Raw genomic sequence first — 13,769 nt, forward strand, 5'->3', positions numbered from 1 at the left:
ATGTTCAGCACATCTGTCCTTAACAGAGCGGCACGTCTGGCCAATGTATGATGTCCCACTGTAGCATGGGATGTTATACAGGGTGTTACAAAAACGTACGGCCAAACTTTCAGGAAACATTCCTCACACACAAAGAAAGAAAATATGTAATGTGGGCATGTGTCTGGAAACGCTTACTTTCCACGTTACAGCTCATTTTATTACTTCTCTCCAAATCACATTAATCATGGAATGGAAACACACAGCAATAGAACGTACCAGCGTGACTTCAAACACTTTGTTACAGGAAATGTTCAAAATGTCCTCCATTAGCGAGGATACATGCATCCAGCCTCCGTCTCATGGAGTCCCTGATGCGCTGATGCAGCCCTGGATTATGGCGTATTGTATCACAGCCGTCCACAATACGAGCACTAAGAGTCTCTATATTTTGTACCGGGGTTGCGTAGACAAGAGCTTTCAAATGCCCCCATAAATGAAAGTCAAGAGGATTGTGGTCAGGAGAGCGTGGAGGCCATGGAATTGGTCGGCCTCTACCAATCCATCGGTCACCGAATCTGTTGTTGAGAAGCGTACGAACACTTCGACTGAAATGCGCAGGAGCTCCATCGTGCATGAACCACATGTCGTGTCGTACTTGTAAAGTCACATGTTCTAGCAGCACAGGTAGAGTATTCCATATGAAATCATGGCGGTGAATCGAGGAAGTACAGTACATACTGACGAAACCAAAATGAGCTCTAACATGGAAATTAAGCGTTTCCGGACACATGTCCACGTAACATCTTTTCTTTGTTTGTGTGTGAGGAATGTTTCCTGAAAGTTTGGCCGTACCTTTTTGTAACACCCTGAATATCGCTGGTCTCCTTAGACATAGGTCGTCTTTAACGGAACCCAGCATCGTTTTCACTCGCGCTGGAGGGCGGAAGACACATTTCATTTGATGTTTTTTGAACAGCCTGCCTATTTTAAAGGACACACCACCAGCACACCGTAGAAAAGCCATCCTCGTGGAGTTCTCTGACTGACGCTGACACAGAAATAGCGATTTGACCTGCTGACAAGGGAAACGCTACTGTTCTTTTAGCTGCTACGTCTTATTTCTGCAAGATGACGAATTTACTGCAGGACTCAGTGGATCGCCGTCTCCAGAAGGATCCAACTAACGCAGTACAACGGAAGACATCCACGCTCCTCGAATCCAGCCAGTTTCCTGAACATCTTAAAAAGAGCTTTAGAGTACAGGCGTCAGTTCCACCACAACTCTATGGGCTGCCTAAGATCCATAAGGAAGGGGTTCCTCTTCGCCCCATCGAGACCAATATAGGAGCTCCAACATGTTACATGGCAAAACATCTGACTTCTCTTCTAGGCCCACTGGGAGGAAAATGTGAATATCACATTTGAACCTCAGAAGATTTTATACGACAGACTCTGCTTCTCAAACCAGTTGACATATTAGCGAATTTCCATGTGGTCTCTTTGTTGGTGGATTCATTACAACATAGGAACTAAGTTGGAGGAGGACATCTTACATCTATTCAAACATGTGCTTACCTCGACTTACTTTTTATTTAACGAACAATATTTTGAGCAGACTGACGGTGTTACTATGGGTAGCCCTTTGTCTCCCATAGTAACTAACCTTTTTATGGAAGACTTCGAGCCGGCCGGGGTGGCCGAGCGGTTCTAGGCGCTACAGCCGGGAACCGCGCGACCGCTACGATCGCCGATTCGAATCCTATCTGGTGCATGGATGTGTGTGATGTCCTTAGGTTAGTTAGGTTTAAGTAGTTCTGAGTTCTGGGGGACTGATGACCTCAGAAGTTAAGTCCCATAGTGCTCAGAGCCATTTGAACCATTTTTTGAAGACTTCGAGGAAAACGCACTTTAGTCAGTGGTGTTGAAACTTAAATGTTTCTGGAGGTATGTGGACGACATGGAGCGGCAACGCTTGCTGCATTTCTGGAACACATTAATTTCCCATTTTGCAAAGACAGACAAAATTTCTGCAGAGATACCGCAATCACTTTTCTATGCAATGTTACTTATAATCCGTCTTGATTGAAAAATATTTATTCATATGATCGGTTCCGGTTCTTTTAGAACCATCTTCAGATCTGCAAATTTCGGTTACAGAAGTAACCCTTCCACACTCAGCAACCGTCACATTCTGCGTCACATTAAAAATTTAATGTGCCGCAGCATATGAAAAACGGACGAGTCTCGTTTCAAATTGTATCAGGTGCGGATGGACGTGTACGGGTATGGAGACAACAATCTCGTGAATTCATGTCAGCAGGTGACTGTTCAGGCTGGTGGAGTCTCTGTAATGGTGGGGACGTGTGCAATGGAGTGATATTGGACCCCTGATAAGTCTAGATACGACTTTGACAGGTGAAACGTACATAAGCATCCTATCTGATCACCTGCATCCATTCATGTCCATTGTGCTTTCCGACGGATTTGGGAAATTCCAACAGGACACTGCGACACCCCACACGTCCAGAATTACTACAAGGTGGCTCCAGGAATACTTTTCTGAGTTCAAACACTTCCGCAGGCTACCAAACTCACAAGACATGAACGTTATTGAGCATATCTGAGATGCCTTGCAACGTGCTGTTCAGAAGAGGCACACCTGGTACTGTTACGGATTTATGGTCAGCCATGCAGGATTAATGCTGTCAGTTCCCTCCAGCACTGATTCAGACGTTAGTCGAGTCCATGCCACGTCGTGTTGCGGCACTTCTGCGTGCTGGCTGGGGCCTGCACGATATTCTTTGTGTCTTCAATGTATATGCTTACACTCTTGATCAGTGTAGTTCTTTTCTTTTGCTGCTTCAGGTTTGCAGACAATATTCAGTGCCACCAAAGCCTGTCCATGTTATTGCTTTCTTCCCCTTCTTTTTTGTTACGATGAGGAACTTGGTGCTGGCTATAATGGGATAGGAGTTACTTAAAGGAACATGTGGGACTATGAACTTGATAAGAATCATGACCTGAATTTCACCCCAGGTAGCTGGCTTGTTTTACACCTCTCCCTCCCTCACACTCAGGGGTTTCAGAGGGACAGTTACCCGCTACGAAAAACGGCACTGTTCGAGGAATCCTTTTAGAAACATAAAAATCCAGCCAGAGGCCAGCGTGAGAAACGCCGTCGCCTCTGGTGCCACGCTACGGAAGAACGTTTTGTTTGAACTTTTAGGAATAAGCAGATTTCAGTATTATTGACCTATAGCGTTCTGGCATGGGGAGGAAATCCAGGATACGAGTCTGAAGCGAGCGTATTGAAAGGTGTACACGTTGCCACGCAAGGGAAAGTGCATGACTTAAGGAAAACAGCACTGGTGGTTTATGGTGATGTTTTCCATAGAGCTTGCACTTTCTCATGCGTGATTACGTGTAAGACTTGCTTCAGAATCATATCATGGGTTTTTTCCTTATACCATAACAACATTGACAAACAATAATGAAATGTGTCCCCCAAGAACCATGGACCTTGCCGTTGGTGCGGAGGCTTGCGTGCCTCAGCGATACAGATGGCCGTACCGTAGGTGCAACCAAAACGGAGGGGAATCTGTTGAGAGGCCAGACAGACGTGTGGTTGCTGAAGAGAGGCAGCAGCCTTTTCAGTAGTTGCAGGGTCAACTGTCTAGATGATTGACTGATCTGGCCTTGTAACACTAACCGAAACGGCCTTGCTGTGATGGTACTGCGAACGGCTGAAAGGCGAAATACCCTCAGACTTCAAGAAGAATATAATAATTCCCATCCCAAAGAAAGCAGGTGCTGACAGATGTAAAAATTACCGAACAATGAGTTTAATAAGTCACGGATGCAAAATACTAACGCCAATTCTTTACAGACGACTGGAAAAACTGGTAGAAGTTGACCTCGGGGAAGATCAGTTTGGATTCCGTAGAAATATTGAAACACGTGAGGCAATACTGACCCTAAAACTTATCTTAGTAAATAGATTAAGGAAAGGCAAACCTACGTTACTAGCATTTGTAGACTTAGAGAAAGCTTTTGACAATGTTGACTGGAATACTCTATTTCAAATTCTGAATGTGGCATGGGTAAAATACAGGGAGCGAAAGGCTATTTACAATTTGTACAGAAACCAGATGGCAGTTATAAGAGTTGAGGGACATGAAAGGGAAGCAGTGGTTGGGAAGGAGTGAGACAGGATTGTAGCCTCTCCCCGATGTTATTCAATCTGTATATTGAACAAGCAGTAAAGGAAACAAAAGAAAAATTCGGAGTAGGTATTAAAATCCATGGAGAAGAAATAGAAACTTTGAGGTTTGCCGATGACATTGTAATTCTGTCAGATTCAGCAAAGGACTTGGAAGAGCAGTTGAGCGGAATGGATAGTGTCTTGAAAGGACGATATAAGAAGAACATCAACAAAAGCAAAACGAGAATAATGGAATGTAGTCGAATTAAGTCGGGTGATGCTGACGGAATTAGATTAGGAAATGAGACACTTAAAGTAGTAAAGGAGTTTTGCTATTTGGGGAGCAAAATAAGTGATGATGGTCGAAGTAGAGAGGATATAAAATGTAGACTGGCAATGGCAAGGAAAGCGTTTCTGAAGAAGAAAAGTTTGTTAACATCGAGTATTGATTTAAGTGTAAGGAAGCCGTATCTGAATGTATTTGTATGGAGTGTAGCCATGTATGAAAGTGAAACATGGACGATAAATAGTTTAAACAAGAAGAGAAGTTTTCGAAATGTGGTGCTACAGAAGAATGCTGAAGATTAGATGGGTAGATCATATAACTAATGAGGAGGTATTGAATACGATTGGGGAAAAGAGAAATTTGTGGCACAACTTGACTAGAAGAAGGGATCGGTTGGTAGGACATGTTCTGAGGCATCAAGGGATCACCAGTTTGGTATTGGAGGGCAGCGTGGAGGGTGAATATCGTAGAGGGAGACGAAGAGATGAATACACTAAACGGATACAGAAGGATGTAGGTTGCAGTAGGTACTGGGAGATGAAGAAGCTTGCACAGGATAGAGCAGCATGGAGAGCTGCATCAAATCAGTCTCAGGACTGAAGACGACAACAACAACAACAACAATGAACTGTGCTGGAGTATGATTTGGTTTAACCTTATTAACAAATCTTTATTGGATGGAACTCACAAAGTCTGCTACAATCGGTCAGTGAGATTCCTGTTCTGACAGCGACACCCAAGTTTCAGAGCACCAAAATAGAGAACATTTGCCGCTGGAGAATGACGGAGTAGAGACTTGTGGAAGTGGGTGACCATTGAGACATGCCTTGCTGTTGTAGACAAGGACGACATCACTTCGCTTCACTGAGTACAGAGACCGAACTGAACTCGGAACCACCAGCTGCTACTCTCACTGCCTTCTGCATTCATGCCGCACGAGTTTGGTAAGAATGAGTCTGAACTGCAAACACCGGTTCGGTGGGGATGCGACTTTAGTTCACCACATTCAGCAGCCATTTGCACAGTTTTTACGTTTTTCAGCCAGCAAGTTGTTTTCGTTGTGCATTTTGGCGATCTTACTGGTGTTCAGAACTATTTTTCTATGTTCATCCTGTGATTTGCAAAGCGTAGTTGCAGTCATTAACCATATGCACAGATTGTTTCTGTAACTATGATTTTATGGTGCCCACCAACCTGTGCCAAGCTTAGATTTTATAAATATAATCGCTTGTCCTGTGATTAAACGTTAAATCAGTTTCGCTGTTTTTGTGGTCTTCAGTCTGAAGACTGGTTTGATGCAACTCTCCATGCTACTCTATCCTGTGCAAGCCTCTTTTTTTCCGAGTAACTACCTACATCCCTCCGAATCTGCTTACTGTATTCATCTCTTGGTCCCCAGCTATGATTTTTACTCCACACGCTTCCCTCCGGTACTAACTTGGTGATCCCTTCCATACATGATCACTTCCATACATGACCACACTCCATGCAGATACTTTCAGAGAAGAGAAATCTATACTGTTTGTTAACAAATTTCTCTTCTTCGCAAACGCTTTTCTAGCCATTGCCAGTCTGCATTTTATAGCCTCCCCACCTTGGACCATCAGCAGTTATTTTACTTCTCAAATAACAAATCTCAGATACTACTTCAAATGTTTCATTTTCTAATCTAATTCCTTCAGCGTCACCTGATTTAATTCGACTACATTCCAGTGTCCTCGTTTTGCTTTTGTTGAAGTTCATGTTATATCCTCCCTTCAAGATACTGTCCATTCCGTTCAACTGATCTTCCAAGTCCTTTGCTGTCTCTGTCAAACTAGCAATGTCATCGGCAAACCTCAAGGCTTTTATTTTTTCTCCCTGCACTTTAATTCCTACTTCAAATTTTTCTTTTGTTTCCTTTACTGCTTGCTCAATGTACAGATTGAATAACATTGGGGATAGGCTACAGACCTGTCTCACTCCCGAGTTCTATAAGTGGGTAATTGAGGAGCTGATGCGTATCAAAAGATTACAAGAGGATAGGAAAATCTGGCAGGCTACATTATACCAGTCGAAAGGCTGGTGACAAAAAAAAATATTGCCTAATGATCTATTGCTGAGAAAATTCTCCAGTTCCAATGTTTCTTGGGCTCCTACTGAGACAGCATTTATTCCGAGAGCTTCCCACACTCTACCGTGAATGGTCTGTGATTGGAAAAAAAAAATCCTGTTAGTCATGTACGTCATGGCTTTGAGTGCCTCATCATATTCGTTACATCCAATAATCTCTAAAATTCCTTGCATTTTCGAGACTTTTAGTGTTTAATCTACACAGAAAAGCAAAAGAAACTTGTACACCTGCTTAATATCGTGTAGGGCTCCCACGAGCACGCAGAAGTACCACAACACGACGTGGCATGGATTGTACTACTGTCTGAAGTAGTTCTGGAGGGAGTTGACTCTATGAATTCCGCAGGGCTGCCCATAAGTCTTACGGACAGCCCATAAGAGTACGAGGGGTTGAGATGTCTTCTGAACAGCACGTTGCAAGGCATCCCACACATGCTGAATAATGTTCATGCCTCAGGAGTTTGGTGGCCAGCGGAACGTTCCTGGAGCCACTCTGTAGCAATTCGGGACGTGTGATGCCGCATTGTCCTGCTGGAATTTCCCAAGTCCGTCGGAATGCATAATGGACACGAATGGATGCAGGTGATCAGACAGGATGCTTATGTACGTGTCACCTGTCAGAGTCGTATCTAGACGTACGAGGCGTGCCATATCACTCCAGATGCACACGCCACACACCATTACAGAACCTCCACCAGCTTGAACTTTCCCCTGCTGATATGCAGGGTCCATGTGTTCATGGGCCCAGGCGAGGCGTAAGGCAGTCATCAAGTGTACACATGTGGGCCTTCGGCTCCGAAACCCCTTATCATAGATGTTTCGGTGAATGGTTCGACGGCTGACACTTGTTGATGGCCCATCACTGAAATCTGCAGGAATTTGCGGAAGGGTTGCACTTACGTCACGGTGAACGATTCTCTTCAGTCGTCGTTGGTCCCGTTTTTGCGGATGTTTTATTCGACAGCATCGATGTCGGAGATTTAGTGTTTTACCGGATTACTGATATTCACGTTACGCTGATATAACAGTCATACGGGAAGATCCCCACTTTATCGCTGCCTTGAAGATGCTGTTTTTTTTTTTTAATAAAGAGCTGTATGGGACTTAACATCTGTGGTCATCAGTCCCCTAGAACTTAGAACTACTTAAACCTAACTAACCTAAGGACATCACACACATCCATGCCCGAGGCAGGATTCGAACCTGCGACCGTAGCTGTCGCGGGTTCCAGACTGTAGCGCCTAGAACCGCTCGGCCACTCCGGCTGGCGAAGATGCTGTGTCTCATCTCATCACTTGTGCGCCGACTATAACACCACGTTCAAATTGACTTAAAACTTCGTAACCTGCTATTGTGGCAGCAGCAACCGATCTAACAACTGCATGAGACACTTACTGTCTTATACAGGGTGATTTAAAAAGAATACCACAACTTTAAAAATGTGTATTTAATGAAAGAAACATAATATAACCTTCTGTTATACATCATTACAAAGGGTATTTAAAAAGGTTTTTTTTCACTCAAAAACAAGTTCAGAGATGTTCAATATGGCCCCCTCCAGACACACGAGCAATATCAACCCGATACTCCAACTCGTTCCACACTCTCTGTAGCATATCAGGCGTAACACTTTGGATAGCTGCTGTTATTTCTCGTTTCAAATCATCAATGGTGGCTGGGAGAGGCGGCCGAAACACCATATCCTCATCATACCCCCATAAGAAAAAATCGCAGGGGGTAAGATCAGGGCTTCTTGGAGGCCAGTGATGGAGTGCTCTGTCACGGGCTGCCTGGCGGCCGATCCATCGCCTCGGGTAGTTGACGTTCAGGTAGTTACGGACAGATAAGTGCCAATGTGGTGGCGCTCCATCCTGCTGAAATATGAATTGTTGTGCTTCTTGTTCGAGCTGAGGGAACAGCCAATTCTCTAACATCTCCAGATACTGTAGTCCAGTTACAGTAGCACCTTCGAAGAAAAAGGGACCAAAAACTTTATTGGCTGAAATGGCACAAACACCCATTCTCTGTAAACTGTTTATACCAACGTTTAATACACCACCTATCAGGAGGTTTAACACCATACTTCGTTCGAAATGCACGCTGAACAACTGTCGTCGATTCACTTCTGCCGTACTCAATAACACAAAAAGCTTTCTGTTGAGCGGTCGCCATCTTAGCATCAACTGACGCTGACGCCTAGTCAACAGCGCCTCAAGCGAACAAATGTACAACTAAATGAAACTTTATAGCTCCCTTAATTCGCCGACAGATAGTGCTTAGCTCTGCCTTTTGTCGTTGCAGAGTTTTAAATTCCTAAAGTTGTGGTATTCTTTTTGAATCACCCTGTATAGTCGCTGCCGACCACAGAGTCTGGAACCGCGCGTCCGCTACGGTCGCAGGTTCGAATCCCGCCTCGGGCATGGATGTGTGTGATGTCCTTAGGTTAATTAGGTTTAAGTAGTTCTAAGTTCTAGGGGAGTGATGACCACAGCAGTTAAATCCCATAGTGCTCAGAGCCGTTTGAACCATGTTTGAAACGACCGCAGAGCCGTATTCTGTCTGTTTATGTACCTCGGTATTTGAATACAGATGTGTATACCGGTTTCTTTGGCACTTCAGTGTAATTCAGTCCCAGAAAGGTTACTGAGAAAAAAAAGAAAGTGAGTGTATATCACCGGCTGTAAGCCGATGTGCAGTACCTAACCATGTCATAGAGGTACTGGCAGGCAAATTCTCACACCTCGGCATCTGTAGACTATTACGTGTATCGTGATGTCTCATTCTGACACCTGAGACCTTCTGCTGCAGCTGGTGACTGTATCGACTTGGTGAATTGCAGGTTTCCTGAGCCTGCAGACGGACGACGTTCCCGGCAACGCTGGCCTCATGGACCAGCTGGCGGCGCTGCAGTGGGTCCACGACCACATCAGCCAGTTCGGTGGCGACCCCGCCAAGGTAACGCTGGCCGGCGGCAGCGCCGGCGCCGCTTCAGCAGCGCTGCTGCAGCTCAGCCCACTCTCCAAGCCGACCACTGGAGGTGAGTCCACACAGTCCGATCCACTGCTCCACAACTACAGAGTTTCCCTCTTGCTGGCAGGAGACTTTGGGACCAGGAGACTTTGGGACCAGGAGACTTTGGGACCAGGAGACTTTGGGACCAGGAGACTTTGGGACCAGGAGACTTTGGGACCATGAGACTTTGGGACCATGAGACTTCGGGACCATGAGACTTCGGGACCATGAGACTTTGGGACCAGGAGACTTTGGGACTCATCAGACGGTTCTATCAGTACAGAGGGGCCTCAGATTTGATAACAAACAGCAGGGAACTACATTTCGATCTTCAGCCGACAATCTATTGTAGCCACTGCTCTGTGCGGCTGCTCAGATTGGGTGTGAATCAATAAGGTAATAGCAGGTAGTAGCAAGGAATCTGGAGGAAGTAGAGGGATGTCGCCCCTCAGCGACAGGAAACTTGAGGGACCTGTAGAGTGAAAATGTTGATCGGTGCTGTCCTATGGATTCTTGAAGGTACTCAAGAGTTAACATGGAAGCAGCACCCACTATACCTCCAGGCCACTCTGCTGCGTACTGCTGAATGTTTTACCATGTAATAAGTCATAGAATCTTAGTAAGTGGTAGGGTTCATTGTGTTACTACTTCTATTTTATTATGAAATTAAGCTAAAAGTTAAATTAAAATAATATGAATACTGCTCCTCGATTTTTCTGCGTGTCCAAGATGCAAGTGGGACAGAAAAAATTCACGTTATTCCCCATGTACAGAAGAAATTTTGGGCCAGGTTAATTTAAGGGAACTCCTTCCGAACTGTGGTTGTTGGTGGTCAATAAGTTGACTGTGACTGTTAGAGACTCCTCGATTTGAAAAAGGAAACCTGGAGCGCAAGGATACATTCCTGGGAGATAGCTGGCGGTTTCGATCCGTCAGGTAATGGCAACCTAACAGATGTGGAGAGTTCCTTAAGAACTCACTGATGAGACAGACCTAGCTCTTTTTATTGTAATGGTCTTTTAGGGTGGCAGGGTAGCAGCCAGCTGCTGTCGGCACAACACCCCACGATGCTATGGTTTACAGGGGTAAATAATGGTTGATAACATGTGAGGTCGATGAAGTATGAGCTTGCTATCGAACACCCTTGTGCTCCCCCCCCCCTTCCCCCTCTCCAGATTTCGGTACTTAATATATGTTTTCTGTTGTTTTGTAAATGATGAATGTAGAATATATCGTACATAAGAAGTCGAATTTGGGTTCTTCGCTTTGTTATTATTGTTGTACTATCCTTCCTGTTCATCTACACCTACAGCCCCATGACTAGCTTCGGTGAATCAATGTTGAAAGTGACTTACAAGGAGGCCTCATGGCAATCGGATTTTGTAATTTCTTATGTTATGCGAAGTTGAGAACTCAACTACCAGTCTCCCAAAGTAAGTCTGTGCAACTCTCAATAATTACCAACAAAATCGACTTTGAAGTTTTCTGAGCATCCTTTATTGTCTAGAGCCAGAATGATTTTTGTCTGAAGCCCTTCATGGCTTGTTATACGAGGGGCGTTCAGAAAGTAAGCTCCGATCGGTCGCGAAATGGAAACGACTATGAAAATCCGACAAAACTTTGCACAGATGTGTTGGGTAGTGTCTCTAGTATAACCCCAGTTAGCATCACGTCGCTCTTCTCATTTCTGAGCTCGCAGTGAGTGCGTAAAGATGTCTAGAAAATAGTGTCTGCCGCCAAGTACGAGGGCCTGGTGAGAAATTTCGCCTGAAGCTATGCAGCTAACATTACATAACTGTCGTACTGTTTCTTCTTCAAGACAATTCTCAGCCGCATTCTGCAGGGGCAATGAAGATGCTCCTGCATCGTTTTCAAATGGAAATGTGAGATTACCCACAATACAGTCCGCAATTGTCTCCCCCTGAGTTTCATCTCTGGTCACATGAACCGCTGTCTTTGAAGACAACATTTCGACACAGACAACGAGGTGTAGGCCAGCGTGGAGAATTGGCGGAAAGCACTGGCGGCTGCCTTCTATGATGAGGCTATTGAAAAGTTGGTACAACGCTATGACAAAAGTCTAAGTCAGAACGGCGACTACGTAGAGAAGTAGCTGAAAGGTGTAGCTAATTGTTACAAGTAAAAAATTTCACTGTGGTTTCAATTTGGCAATCAATCGGAGCTTACTTTCTGAACAGGCCTCGTAGAATGCTCCTGTGCCACATTGGTGGTCCTGGTTAGATTCTGGTTCAATGTACGTCGTGTGTCATTAACAAAAAAAATTACAAAAAACGGATTTGCCAGATGGTGTGTTAGGTTCACATCTGCAAGTGTGATCGAGTCAGATGCTCCTGAGGCTTCAAAGTTTTGGGATCGCCTTCATTGGGTTCCATTTGGTAGCGGAGGCAATGGGCAAGAAAGGTGTCAACCACACTGCCACATGAAGGTGATCAGTGCGTATGACTGCAATGATGGACTCATAGTAAACTGCTCAACACGGGATTTGGAGTGTGCGCGTGAAACATAAGGTTTGTGGTTTTGTCATCAAAAATGTAAACTTTGCTTAGACATTCACACAGGTGTCAGTTTTGGAAGGTATTTAAATGCTCCGCATTTTCTGACGTGATGTTGCACGCCGCATGTAGGTAGCCATAGTAGCTACTTGGGTGATCATGGGCAGCACCATGTTGGCAGTCAGGGTTGTGGTCCTGCCCCTCTAGCGCTGTTATCACTTGTAGCTGACTGCTATCATAATCACAGTCTGAGTACTCCATAGTTGCACGCCCTTTGCGTGTGGCTGTGTACCGAACTGAACTACTTTTCACTGCCCAACAAGTATTTTGAAAATTACTGTGTTGTGATTCACATACGCGATATCATTGCAATGTTCAATGTACTGTTTTGATAGATGTTTACACCCTGTACACATAGTTTCGCACGATATTATCGCCTGTGTAATACTGTCTTAGCAGCTACTTAATAAATAACTTTTTGACATTCGTCAGCACGAGTGACTGGCACTCTCAAAGCTTTATCCTCTGTTACTGATGCAGACTGACGTTGAGCCCATGGTCGGGGGATATTATGTGCCCTCCTTTTTACTGTGTGTGGAGGTGTTTTCCTGGTCATTGTCACTGCAGTTCCTTCATTGTTCACTCTGGAGACAGTCGGTTTTAAACGTTTAAACCTGTTCTTGGGATCAACCGACGTGTGTTTAGTAACTTTTTCCAGCAAGAGTGTCTGACACTCTCCAAGATTCTACATCCATTATCGCTGGCCGACTGGCGTTGAGTATGTGGTCGGAGGATATTAGGTACTCGCCTGAGATGTTTCCCTGGTCGCTGTCGCAGTAGCTCCTGCGTTGTTTACTCCGGAGGCATTCGATTTGAAACCAGACGGCGGGGGAAATATTCGATACAGGTGACGTATTGTCAATTGGGTTTAGTTTCAGATTTTCGACCGACGTTTGTTAAATAACTTTTCTGACAATTCGCCAGCACAAGTGACAGGCACCCTCAAAAGTTCAACCTCCATTACTCCAACCTCCATTTTCTTTGGAATGCCTAAAATCATTGGCACAAGTGACAGCCAAACAATAATTCAAGTTGGTTTGAATAATCTATAATACTGGAGACATTTGATAAGACTTCCGAAAGAATGTCATCCACACTATCTCGAAGACAGCAAGGGTAGAAAAATTCGAGAACTCGCTTAGTCTACTTAACTGTTCATGCACTCAAGTTGCCGACGAGAATAACATACAGAAGAATGGAAAGGATATTGAGGATGTTTTGTGTGATGATGGCTTTAGTAAAGGAAAAGATATGAGAGGGGCAGTTATAATGCTACACCTGACAGAAAGAATGAAACGGCACTCAAAGGATTTGTCGACCTAGAGAAGGCTTTTGACAGTGTAAAATTGTGGAAGATGTACACTGATGAGTCAAGACGTTATGACCACCTGGTTAATATCTTGTTTGCCCGTCTTTGGAAAGATTCTGCAAGTCAGGAATGCGACAGTTTGTTGGTAGGTTTGTGGAGCTATGTGGCAGTAGATATCTACGCACAGGTCATGTTGTTGTTGTGGTCTTCAGTCCTGAGACTGGTTTGGTGCAGCTCTCCATGCTACTCTATCCTGTGCAAGCTTCTTCATCTCCCAGTACCTACTGCAGCCTA

The 13,769-nt window shown here is 44.6% G+C and overlaps 1 protein-coding gene across 1 annotated transcript in view; it reads left to right on the top strand.

Moving 5' to 3' along the window:
- The window catches only part of LOC126416842 (cholinesterase 2-like), a 193,200-nt gene that overhangs the window by 47,161 nt on the left and 132,270 nt on the right, over positions 1-13,769 (top strand). The window contains exon 4 of the mRNA XM_050084725.1: positions 9,421-9,618. Coding sequence (XP_049940682.1) covers positions 9,421-9,618 — 198 coding nt within the window. The remainder of the gene's footprint in view (positions 1-9,420; positions 9,619-13,769) is intronic.

Source organism: Schistocerca serialis, chromosome 8 (genome assembly GCF_023864345.2).
Source record: "Schistocerca serialis cubense isolate TAMUIC-IGC-003099 chromosome 8, iqSchSeri2.2, whole genome shotgun sequence".
Taxonomy (NCBI): Eukaryota; Metazoa; Arthropoda; class Insecta; order Orthoptera; family Acrididae; genus Schistocerca; species Schistocerca serialis.